The 12646-nt window shown below is 44.9% G+C and overlaps 1 protein-coding gene across 1 annotated transcript; it reads right to left on the reverse strand.

The window, feature by feature from the left end:
• Nucleotides 1–5595: 5595 nt before the first annotated feature.
• Nucleotides 5596–11492, reverse strand: col10a1a (collagen, type X, alpha 1a). Its single transcript, XM_076295615.1, has 3 exons — nucleotides 11405–11492; nucleotides 10578–10718; nucleotides 5596–8125 (listed from the first exon to the last, which is right to left on the reverse strand). The coding sequence occupies exons 2-3, from the start codon at nucleotides 10702–10704 to the stop codon at nucleotides 6282–6284; spliced, it is 1971 nt and encodes a 656-aa protein (XP_076151730.1). The 5' UTR covers nucleotides 10705–10718; nucleotides 11405–11492; the 3' UTR covers nucleotides 5596–6281.
• Between the last annotated feature and the right edge of the window lie 1154 nt (nucleotides 11493–12646).

Genomic DNA, 12646 nt, shown 5'->3' on the forward strand with positions numbered 1-12646 from the left:
TGTGTAATGTCTGTGTGTTTGTTTATTCTGTATGTATGTATGCTACTGGACACCTTAATTTCCCTCGGGATTAATAAATGATACTCTACTCTACTCTACCATAAAATTGGTTGTGACAAGGTCACAGTGACCGACATTGATTGATCGATGCTAATGATTGTAATATTATGTTATTGATTGATAAAATACAAATAATTAATCAAAGTTTGACATGGAAGGTTAGACTATGACAGCATTAAACAGTTTTTAAAACAATGAAACCTGAATTGTGTCAAACAGGAGGGAAATAAAGACGTAGCAAAGGCATGGAATTCAAAGAGAAAGCACTATAGCATAATAAAGATAACAGCTTAAAAGCTCTTGGTAGGAACGACAGTTCATGTCTTTTAGTTCTACTCAATGTGTAAAATACTGGCTCACATACGTACATTGAAGGGGAGACGAAAAGCAGTTTGGAAATAATTATACAGGAATTTATTAAATAAAAGTTAACAGAGACTAAGGTTAAGGAATAAGGATAAAAAGTGTAGTGCAAGTCAGTGTGATGTAAAATAAACAGAATGTGGTGTTAGTCAGCCTCAGGGAAACCAGTAAAGAAACCAAATCAAAAGCAAGCCAGGAGGAGGAGTCCAGCCTCTAGCGCAGACTGAGCAGCAAGTATCTCTCCCAATCAGGCACACCTGGGGAGACTGAGCAGCAAGTATCTCTCCCAATCAAGCACACCTGGGGAGACTGAGCAGCAAGTATCTCTCCCAATCAGGCACACCTGGGCAGACTGAGCAGCAAGTATCTCTCCCAATCAGGCACACCTGGGCAGACTGAGCAGCAAGTATCTCTCCCAATCAGGCACACCTGGGCAGACTGAGCAGCAAGTATCTCTCCCAATCAGGCACACCTGGGCAGACTGAGCAGCAAGTATCTCTCCCAATCAGGCACACCTGGGGAGACTGAGCAGGCCTTCAGTATCACTCCTATCAAGCACACCTGGGGAGACTGAGCAGGCCTTCAGTATCACTCCTATCAAGCACACCTGGGGAGACTGAGCAGGCCTTCAGTATCACTCCCAATCAGGCACACCTGGGGAGACTGAGCAGCAAGTATCACTCCCAATCAGGCACACCTGGGGAGACTGAGCAGCAAGTATCTCTCCCAATCAGGCACACCTGGGGAGACTGAGCAGGCCTTCAGTATCACTCCCAATCAGGCACACCTGGGCAGACTAAGCAGGCCTTCAGTATCACTCCTATCAGGCACACCTGGGCAACAGATAGGGAAACAAGCACCCTGGCACGTCAGTGCCAATGGGCGAAGTTAATAAGGCACACAGACACACAGAGGGCAGGGCCATAACAATTGACACTACATCTTCCCCAATCTGATAAAAATGTGATGATACACTATTTCAAGAAATGTCTAATGTTTATGTGGAACCCTTTCTTTAAACCCTCCCCAATTATAAAGAGAGAGTTTAGTATTATGTTTATTTTGAATTATCTGCTTCTGCCTTTCTTTAAATAAAAGAAGTTTAAACACCATGTAGGCTACTTCATATAGGCCTAATGAGAATTATATTGTGCTCTAAAGAATTAGCATGCACATTCACATAAACTGTAGAATTGATAAAAGTAAGTCTCTGACCAGGGGCACCTGCAGCTGCAACAGTAGTCTTTGTGCACACACCGCCATCCTGTGGTGAAGATGCAGTATGACTGATCTTTTACTAGACACGTTAATAAACTTTCCTGTCCAAATGGGTGTATGCTGATACAACCAAGAAAAGAGCAAAAAACGTGATTTTAACCAACTAAGATAATAAGGAAAATAGATAACAAACACACAACCCACAGCCAACACAAGCCCACTAGTATACCCATCCTATTAAAAATGTGCATTTGTTGAAGACCACAGTGTAAAACTTTCCCATTTTCAATAGTGTGCTGAATTCTAAAACAAGAATTTGTTCCCAATGCATTGTTAGACACAATTAAAAAAAAAAAAAAAACCTTTATTTTACCAGGAAGGTCCCATTGAGACTCAATGTCTCTTCTGCCAGGGAGTCCTGGTCAAGATGGCAGCATTTTTTTAAAAGACAAAGAAAATACAACATGGGACATGGGTACAGAGCAAAGACATCAACAGCACACTAACACAGAGGACACAGAGTCAGAGACAACAAAGCACACTAACAACAACAGCACACTAACACAGAGGACACAGAGTCAGAGACAACAAAGACTAAGGAGAGCTAAAATATATTAGAAAACTAGAACACTAGAAGCAGTGACACTGCTCAGTGTAAGCCAGCTTAAAAATACTTTTAAAAACATTTAAGGAGGGTAAGGAGTCCATGTTGAGTGTGTGTTGAAGCTCATTCCAAGCATGTGGTGCAAAGGATGAAAAGGCAGATTTTCCCAGTTTAGTTTGGGAAATTGAAGACTGTAGGAGGAGCTTGTTTGAGGAACGGGTGTTGTATGTAGAAGGGCAAAATGACAAAAATCACTATGTCAATCAAAATCAAATGACATTAGAATCACTATTCATGGAACTCTGGTATACACAGACATAGACAGGAAACACGTGGACTAAATATAATTTTTCTTTTGCTATTGTAAAATTCTAGCCTGGCGAGCCAGACCCACATTATAATGTAGGGTCTGGGCACTCACCGTTCGCAGTGCTCAGTCCGAGGGTCGGGATAATCAGTTGTCTTTCAAATTCCCTCTGCACGCAATAGGACGCAATAGGATATTTGTTTTCAAGTAGCAGGGAATTCAAGCCAAACCGTTGCAACTCTGCCATCAATCATTATGTTAAGCCCAACAAACGACTCTATACACGATTTCAATGCCAGATTTAGTTTCGATTTCTAGAGCTCACAAGTCAACGGAGAGTTGCTAGACTAGCCCTGGCCGCTAGGGGCGCGTCTAGATTTCTAGGCTAGTAAAACTCAGTACTAAACATCTGATTTTACGTGGCTAACTAGACAACTAGGTGCAGCTGATTTGTGGAAGTGATTTATCAAATGATCTTGTAGCATATCATTTCTAATCATTTCTAATATGCATGCTGTATATGAGTACACACAGAATCAGTACACACAGGTGTAATGTGTTGTTGCTGTTGTTGTTGCTGTTGTTGTTGCTGTTGTTGTTGCTGTTGTTGTTGTTGTTGTTGTTGAGTATGTTTTTAAATTAATCATGAAAAAACACAGGAGGAGGAATGCACAGCCAAGAAGAGGTGCTGGCCAGGAGGTGATTAGAGTAGCCGCACACTCTGATCTCTTAATACATACATACACACACGCATGCACACACACACATGCACACACACACAGGCACTCACACACACACGCACAAATGCACAAATGCACACAGCCACACGCGCGCGCGTGCACACACACACACAGGCATGCACACAAGCATACACAAAAGTTTCAAGAGTGGGGGATGGAGTAGGAGATAGAGACAAATTGACAAGTGTGATTTATTTTAAGTGGGATGTACAGGACTGAGCAACGGTCATATTTTGTACCGCTATGCGGTACATCTAGTTTAATACATTATTGAGAGATCAGAGTGTGCGGCTACTCTATCTTCAAGTTTTTGAAATCTCCAGAATGATTAGCATAAAGATAAAGCAGCGACACAAAAGAGTGTGATGTTTTGTTGTTGGTCAGCGATATATATGACCTTCTGTGTGTTTGTGCATTTCTTGTTTGTTTGTCGCACATTTCCATTCTTAGATAAAATTCTTGGGAGGTTCGTGGGATGTTTCTGGGTTGTTCCTGGGACACAAACACAAATTAGACAGTAACATGCCCTTCCAGACTTCTGTTTTAGTCTCATGATTTCCAGAAACACACACATCGTAGGTTAAGCAACACAGTGGGTAACACAGTGAAATTGACCGTCACATTCGGGTCAGTCCTGCTGCCCATCCAAACCTCACGGTAAGTAGAACCCTTCAGAGGAAAGAGAAATGACTTGAAGACATCACTTGGGTGTTTTCGCTCATTTGCTGGCTGCGCCCATTTTAAACCTAAAATTTTCAGCGCTCCCAGATTACCCGCCCCCTACTAATCCCGCCGCCACAGGAAGGGTGTGTTTTCACCCAATACTGCTGCCCCCAGTCTGCTCAGGGTGGCTTTTTTGAGCAAGCTCTTGTGGCTTCCAGCTCTCTCTCCTTCTCCCTCTCTCTCTCTCTCTCTTCTCTCTCCCTCTCTCTCTCTCTCTCTCTCTCTCTCTCATCTCTCTCTCTCTCTCTCTGCTCTCTCTCTTCTCTGTCTCTCTCTCTCTGCTCTCTCTCTCTCTCCCCTCTCTCTCTCTCTCTCTCTCTCTCTTTCTCTCTGCCCATTCTTTTCTCACATGTACTGAGAACTCGTGTGCCTTTCCTCTCATGATGGCTCCAAGCGCTCACCACCAACCTCTTACCGCTCCTCGCTGAAACCACAGCCCTCTCCCTCTCCCTCTCTTTCTCCCTCTCTCCTCTCCCTCTCTCTCCCTCTCCCTCTCTCCTTTCTCTCAAAATGGCTGTCACTTCAGCTGTCTGTGGCCTGTGGCAGGCAGGCCCAAATTACCTCCACGGGAACAGTCTCTGTCTGGACCAGGGCCCTCGCCTGTGTGTGTGTGTGAGTCTGTCTATGTGTGAGAGTCTCTCTCTCTCTCTCTCTCTCTCTCTGTGTTTATGTGTGTGTCTATGTGTGTGTGTGTGTTTGTGTGCATGAGTGTGTTTGTATATGAGGTGTGTGTGTGTGTGTGTGTGTGTGTGTGTGTGTGTGTGTGTGTGTGTGTGTGTGTTTGTGTACATGAGTGTGTTTGTATATGTGGTGTGTGTGTGTGTATGTGGAGAGTGTGTGTGTGTGTACATGAGTGTGTTTGTATATGTGGTGTGTGTGTGTGTGTGTGTGTGTGTGTGTGTGTGTGTGTGTGTTTGTGTACATGAGTGTGTTTGTATATGTGGTGTGTGTGTGTGTACATGAGTGTGTTTGTATATGTGGTGTGTGTGTGTGGAGAGTGTCTCTTTCACATCCATTGCTTCCACATCTCTGTGCCAACCTCCAGCTATTTCTGCGCAGAAAAGGAAGAACAAGAAAACCTCTGCAAACAGTGGGGCCAACCAACACCCAGTAAAAACCCTAAATTGTGGTGCACTGCCTCCTTGACTTGGATCCCAGTTTTTTTCAGAAAAGGAATCCACATTAGATGGGTTTCCACAGTCATTCGACTGTTCCTGTCCATCAGAGCCAGTTTAAGTCTAGTTAGTATTTGGTTATTGACTCCCTATATTGGTGTCACAGAGATGCTATTATGCTTGGACACACATAAGAGAGACAGGCCACTTATGTTATGACCTTTATGACCATTCATGGCAAACACATTTGTTTACTTCCCTCTATACAAGGGAGGGTTACGTGAGCTATTTTGGCCTCCCCATGTCCACCTCAAAGGGATTTATTGTGTGATGGTTTGAAGTACCAAACGCTTGCAATATCCTGTATTTTTTTTTCTTTTTTCAAATTCTAAAATTGTGCAGAGTTGAAGCTAAACCATGTGGTATTCATGTGTGTGTAGGAAAGAGGAAGCAACAAGGTCGGTGTGTTCTTTAAAGACAGTATTTATTTCAACCATTATGTTTTACATAGCACAATGAATCGTGTTGATATAACAACCTGGATGGGACATAGTTTGCATTGTTGTTGTTGTGTTATATCTCGTATGATTCTTGATGATCAATTTGACCATTTCACAATATTCAAGTCAGATACAATGATGTCAGAAACAACATTGTGCATACACGTATCACATATTGTTATGTAATTTAATATAGTTATTAAGAAGGCCATGAAAACATTGTGTAAAAACAGACATTAACAGACATTTGGAGCACCTGGTGTAATCAGTAAAAAAGGAAAATTGGAGATAGGAAAATGACCAAAACACAAAATAAACTTAAACCTTCACATGCTGTATCCACTCACAAGAGCAAAGCAAGTACAAACAAATAAAAATAATAATAAAAAAACAAATACCCAAAACAAAACAAAAACAGTATCTCTGATCATGCTGTTTGTTGATGTCCAATCCCTGATAACCTGTTTTATAAATTACCTTTTTCTCATCTGCACCCTTTCTGCTTGGATGTTCAAGTCAAGATGCCTCTATTTCTCAAAAATAAAGATCATCCTGTCTTGTTAACTCCTACTCTTAACAGGCCACTTATTTACTTAAGAGAAACATTTCACGGATTTAGTAATGGTGGCATGAATTGGCTCGATCACGTTATCACGTAGAAGCGATCAGGAAGCCAGAGAAGGAGCAGTGGACATTGTCGGCGGCAAAGACACCGTTGGCCTCATCATCGGGAATCTTGATGTACACGGTATCCTGCTCGTTGAGCTGAAGGACGGCGCTACCGGACATCTGGTCCAGGAAACCCTTGTTGTACTCATCGTAAGTGAACATCACAGGCTCTTCGTTCTTGAACAGGGCGACCAGGGCGTTAGCGCCGTTCACGTGCATGTTGTAGGAGAAGTAATAGACTCCTGGCACCTGGCAGGTGAAGACGCCGGTCTCGGAGTCATAGTGATTCTCAGCGTTGTACACAATGTGCTCGAACTTAATGGGCTCACCAGAGGGTGGGTAGGGGGTGGAGGTGGTGGCGCTGAAGGCGGACATGGGGGCTTTGACCATAGTGATCTCTCCCGGGCCCATGCCCATGCTCTTCTCGTACATGACCTCACCAGGGGGGCCAGGGGGGCCGGGGGGGCCGACTGGACCGGGGACGCCGTCCTGGCCGTCGGTACCTGGGAGTCCAGGAGGACCCTGGGGTCCGGGGATGCCCTTGGCGGTTACGCCAGCGGGGCCGGGTGCGCCAGGGAGGCCGGGATGACCCTTGAGTCCGGGAGCACCGGAAGGTCCCATTGGGCCGACTGGGCCTCTGGGGCCGGGGGAACCAGCCTCACCTTTGTCACCTGCGGCACCTGTGTAGCCGGTGTTGCCCTTGGGTCCGGCAGGTCCAGTGGAACCTGGGGCGCCGGTGGCACCTGGGTGGCCATTCTCGCCTTTAGCGCCAGTGGCTCCGGTAGCTCCCCTTGGGCCGACTGGGCCGGGGGCACCTGTGTATCCCTGTTTGCCCTCAACGCCCTGAGGTCCCTGATCTCCCTTGAAGCCCTTGTGCCCGGGCATACCTGGTGCACCTGCATCACCTTTGGCGCCAGTAGCGCCTCTCTCTCCCTGGAAACCTCTAGCTCCCTGGGGGCCGGATTGACCCATGGGTCCGGTTGCACCTGTTGCACCTGTGCTGCCCATTGCACCTGGCTCTCCCTTCTGACCTGTGGTTCCTGGGCTACCTACACCTCCCCTCTCACCTTTCTGACCGTTGGCACCGGGCTTGCCGTAACCTGGGGTACCGGGAGCACCAGTTGCACCAGCGGGACCCTGGGGGCCTCTGGCACCAGCGGAGCCAGGCATACCTGGAGCGCCGTTATCACCTGGCTTACCTGGGAGACCGATACCGGGAGCGCCTGTGTGACCTTTGGGGCCGGGAGAACCCATGGCTCCGGGAGCGCCATCTCTACCTGGGACACCTGCCTTTCCTGGCTCACCTGGGGAACCCATTCTGCCGGGCTTTCCAACACCTGGCTCACCTGCAGGGCCAGAGGGACCCATGGGACCCATTGCGCCAGTGGCACCTTGTGGGCCGGGATAGCCAACTCCTCTATCTCCCTTCTGTCCTGGAGCACCTGGTGCACCTGTGTGTCCCTTGGCGCCCTGCTCTCCTCGTGGGCCCATGGCGCCGGGCATGCCAGAGGGTCCGGGTTTGCCAGTAGCAGAGAGGCCAGCAGGTCCGGGGCTTCCAGCGGGGCCGGGCATACCTCTGGGTCCCTGAGCGCCAGGGGCACCGCTCTCTCCCTTGGCTCCGGGGGCACCGTTGGAACCGGGTTTGCCAGGGCCGCCAGGGGTGCCAGGTTTTCCGGGAGCGGAGTAGCCAGCGGGTCCGGGAGGTCCGGCGGGCCCCTCTGGGCCGGGGTATCCGATGCCGTCCTGGCCAGCGGGACCAGGGGGACCGGGGGGACCCTCCGCGCCAGGCTCACCTGGTGCACCTGGCTCACCGGCCACTGACACCACTGCAAGTAGAACAACAAGCACCATGAGTGATATGACTGGTGCATCAAGGGTAGCAGAAACAGGTGCATTACAGGTAACAGGTGTATGTAGTTATGGTAACAGTTGTATGTAGAGTTATGGTAACAGGTGTATGTAGTTATGGTAACAGGTGTATGTAGTTATGGTAACAGGTGTAGTTAGTGGCTTAGTAATAGCAAGTGCCTCTACAGTGCGGTGACAGCAACAGGTTTGTAGTGATTGCCATAAGTGGCAGCAGTAGCACATTTTTACAGTAACACATTTTGCCATTTAGTGTGTGTGTGTGTGTGTGTGTGTGTGTGTGTGTGTGTGTGTGTGTGTGTGTGTGTGTGTGTGTGATATATGTGAGTGTCTTGTAGGTGGTCTTTTTAGGCTGCTTAAAGATGTTGTTTATTATATTGTTTTTATTAGTATTGAAGTAATTTTGAATGAAGATTTTTTTCACTATTTAATGAAAACTAGTCATATGACCCGGTGCCTCAGACTGTAAACAAAAGAGATGGTGTCATGCCCACAGAGCTGTTCAAAACACACAGAAGGAACTGGGACAGTGCAGCGTTGTTACAGTCCCTTCATTGCATTTTTCATTTTCATTAAGTCAAGTTAATATGGCCAATAATAATTTTATATACTCATTAACTGTGCTCTTCAGATGGTATAAACATCAAAAAGTTAATATAACATGTTTTAAAATGTGTGTTTTTTATCCAGAGCATATTTAACTCCCTCTGAAAGCTGAATTTTACAACTTTACTTTATCTGTTTATCTGTTCAGTATTATCAACACTGGAGGAGAGGTGTACAGTGTATCATTCAGCACAAGCATTTATAGTGCAGGGTTTCAACAAAGCTGTTATGTGACTTTTTATCCTAGACTTACACTACTGGCTATTTTGCTCCCTTTTCAAACATATTTCAATACTACTTTGAGAACATGCATATCATGTTGTGCATGTTTTGAAAGGCTAGTGTAGAATAGTGGAATGGATTCTTCCTGATTCGGAAGCTCACTGTGCCATTCCGAGCGCATTCTAAATGTCTACCTAGAGAGGATTAACATTCCATGGAATAGGCAGTCAGTTAGTAAACAGCACATCTACTCCGGGGGACTGAGGCTGCTATTGAGGCTGTGCCAAGCCAGGAGCACATGTGGGCCATGACTGGGCCACACCCGCGTCTAAGCTGCTCGCCGCGCCCACGCCAGGTTGCCCCTGGTGACACAGGTTTGGAGCACTTTGCAGTGGTTTTCAGTGGCTGCAACGACTCCAGACGCGAAGCCAAAAATAGCGCTCACGTTTACGGCCGTTCTCACCAGCAGATGTGGGAGTGCGTGTGTGGAGGCCCTGGGGTGAAATTGAAGGCCCCCGTTTTAATATGGGCGTCTTAATGTGGTCACTCAACAGTGCGTAAACTCTGTTGTTTCCACTGGCCAACTTTGGAGACATGACTTCTATGAACCAAAACAGATGTTGGAGGATTTATTTTTTTAACTAGGTGTACAGATGCTCAAGTGGCCCTGTCTTCCACGGTTCCTTTGAACCATGTTTGGGTGAGATTTTGTTTCCGATTTCCTATTTTTTTCCCCCTAATGTCTACCTTCAATTTAATGCAAGAGGAATTGAGGCTATGATTAAATAAGTTTGAGTCTAGGATTCAAATAAGTAACTTAAATAAAGTAACTTTATGTCTTTCATGCTTTTTTCGCACACTACCTGCAGTTAATGTTTTACAAAATGTTGTCTAATGTTGAATGCCTTATAGCTATTCACATACTACATGTTGCTGAACTTGAAATTTAAAAAGAAGACCAAATATGCAGTAAGAGAAGATATTGTACAGTTATCCAAATGTAAATCGAATTGGTCATGTATGACATGATATTGCATGGTGCAGTAAACTTAGGCAACACAAGTGCTTCACTTGAAAATCATTCAGTAAGTATCGGCACCTTTTTAGATAATCTCAGTTGATAAATCGGAATAAAATAATGTAGCTGATAAATGCATTGTTCTAGTTCACTATTTAACTCTCATTGCATCCCATTGCAAATATTGACCATTTTACTTTAAAATAAAACAAAAAGTAGCTAAATAGAATTCAAAGTGGTCTCTAACTATCTTGAAAATAGGCTCAGGTTCTTTCCTGCACATGCTGTGTGTTGAGGCAGTCCAGTGCTGAGCAGTGAGCTACTGGCTCAACTTAAAAATGACTGCCACCAATCACTGTGCAGTGGCAGCTGAGGATACTGTAACGTTGAGCATTTTTAAAACTCAAAGTCACAGCTTGTGCATTTCACACCCCGCTCATATCTCACTACTGCACACTAGTATGACTGTATGACTTAGCAAGAGCACTTTTGTTGTCAATTCTGTGCTAAAGAAGTGAGGTGTGTGTGTGTGTGTGTGTGTGTCAGTACGGAGTGTCCATGCTCACCATGGCTCTTCACTGAGTAGGGCTGGTACTGGGGGGCCTTCATCACCTTCTTGACGACATATCCTTTGCCAGTGGCCGCCGCTAGGGCCACAGAGAGGAGGAGGATGGTTGCTACTCGTAGGTCCATTTCTGAGGTCAAATCTACAGGGGGAGAACAGGAGATGAGATGGAGATTATTATTCAGTGTTTCAGTCTTCTCTTGAGATTGAAATGAAATTGGTGGTGGTAAATGCTGGTATTGCAGCATCCCTGTGCATCCAAAGATGCATGTATGTAGCTGAAGAGTGGAAATGGATAGAATGGTCCCCATTGGTTTCATTCCACATGCACATTGCAAAGGTCTGGGTAAAACCAACTTATCTCTGCTATGCTATGAGTAGGCTATTCCCCTTGAGTTTCTAAACACTGTGTTAAAGCTAAACAAGGATGGCGAGGCCAGATTATTCTGTTTCCTTGTGCTCTTACGTTGAGGAGTCACTTGCAAACCAGTATTGCTGAGCTCACAACGTCACTGCAAGTGAGTGATGCCCTCTGGGGCTCTTGTGCACAGTGAGCCCAGCAAGTACAGTAGTGTTCTCCCTGTCCTTAGTGCAAGCAATATTCACTTCCAAAGTCCCTGAGTATGCAAGCATCTGAATAAATGTATTTAGAATCTAAACACATTTATTTGATATAAAACTTATTCAAAAAATGAAACAAATTCACATGCACATGTACAAGAAAACAGTACATTTTAGATATCACTAGGCAGAGTAAAGGCCCTAAGCATCGCCCCAGGCAAGCTGCTTGTGAGGATGCTGAGCTGTAAGTACGGAGAGGGCTCTTACCGGCACGCCTTGGATCCAAACAAAAAAATCAAAATCTCAGCCGGTGCTCCTGCCTCTGTATATCCTTGGGTGAGGAGCCCGTTCAGAAACTGCTGCTCTCCAGGACAATACTGAGGGTATTTATACTGTATCTGTCCCTCTCTGGAATCATTAAAAAAGCACCTACCACACAAGAACCTCCCATCTCCAACCGGGGCTATAATTAAGAGTACGATCTGCCCAAAGTTGGCATGTCACGTCAGGAAGAGCTGTTTGCTCGCACTGTTTTTAGACCCCATGATTAGATTTTAACTTTGAGATATGAGGATGCACAGGAGTACATTTTATGTTTTTTTAATGCCATGAATTTCCACTTTCTCATCTATATTCACAAGTGAACTAATGCAGAAATGAACAGAGTGAGTGTTTGCATTGGTAGTTCATGTTTTAGAAATGTTTTCTATCTTTCAGCATAGCCAACCAAACACTTTCTGGTGTGTTTAGACTTAAATAAGTTGTAACCAGACAGCAAATATTTATTTTTTATAAGGCATAAGTTTATGTATCTTCAAATCATCTTAACACTCATAGACATGCAATGTTTATGTTTACCATGGAGGCAAGGCATGTTGAGCCATGTTGATTATGAAAACCTTTTTCAATGCCCCTCAAAGACATGAAATAACCAATAGCTAATAACTAATAATTTAACATAAAAAGGACATTGATTTTGAGTTATAGCACAATATAAACATACATTTCTAAGTTCGTCCTCTTTTAGTTATCTATTTCAAAAACAGCTTATTACCACCTGATCATTTAATATATACATCTTTATATATGAATAAATGGGAACTCCTAGTAATGGTTTTGAGGGAATCTGTTGAAAATAAAGCATTGGTGTCATTCATCAGTAGCTTCATATCTCCCTGGTGGTGATTAAGCTTAATATCCTAATACAGCTCCCCAGGGGGCAAACATGTTTAGTCTAATTCTCAGCTTGTGATGGACAGTGGCACTGCCCAGTTTATGTTTGGTCAGCTTGCCTGTTTGGCAGGGTATAGTGAGGCTTTCATTAAATTGACTATTTCAGGCCAAACAGTTTATAATCCTTTGCTTGTGTATTTTTGTAAGTACTTTGCCCTAGAAACAGCTAATAAAGATATAAAAAGACGCGCTGGAAAGTACATTCAGTTTGGCTTTTTTCTTTGTGACATTTTCACGCTGAAAGCGCCATAGTGTGCAGGTCACAGGTGCAGTACT

The sequence above is a fragment of the Alosa pseudoharengus genome, unplaced genomic scaffold (genome assembly GCF_046254945.1).
Source record: "Alosa pseudoharengus isolate Yale_2024_CS ecotype anadromous, Long Island Sound unplaced genomic scaffold, YU_APseudo_1.1 YU_APseudo_1.1_scf_2, whole genome shotgun sequence".
NCBI lineage: Eukaryota > Metazoa > Chordata > Actinopteri > Clupeiformes > Clupeidae > Alosa > Alosa pseudoharengus.

Excerpts from the sequence above, each read along its gene's own strand:
- col10a1a (XM_076295615.1), bottom strand. The coding sequence starts at position 10,704 with ATGGACCTACGAGTAGCAACCATCCTCCTCCTCTCTGTGGCCCTAGCG. Across the intron at positions 8,126-10,577 it reads CTACTCAGTGAAGAGCCATG|TGGTGTCAGTGGCCGGTGAG; the intron begins GTGAGCATGGAC and ends TTCTACTTGCAG.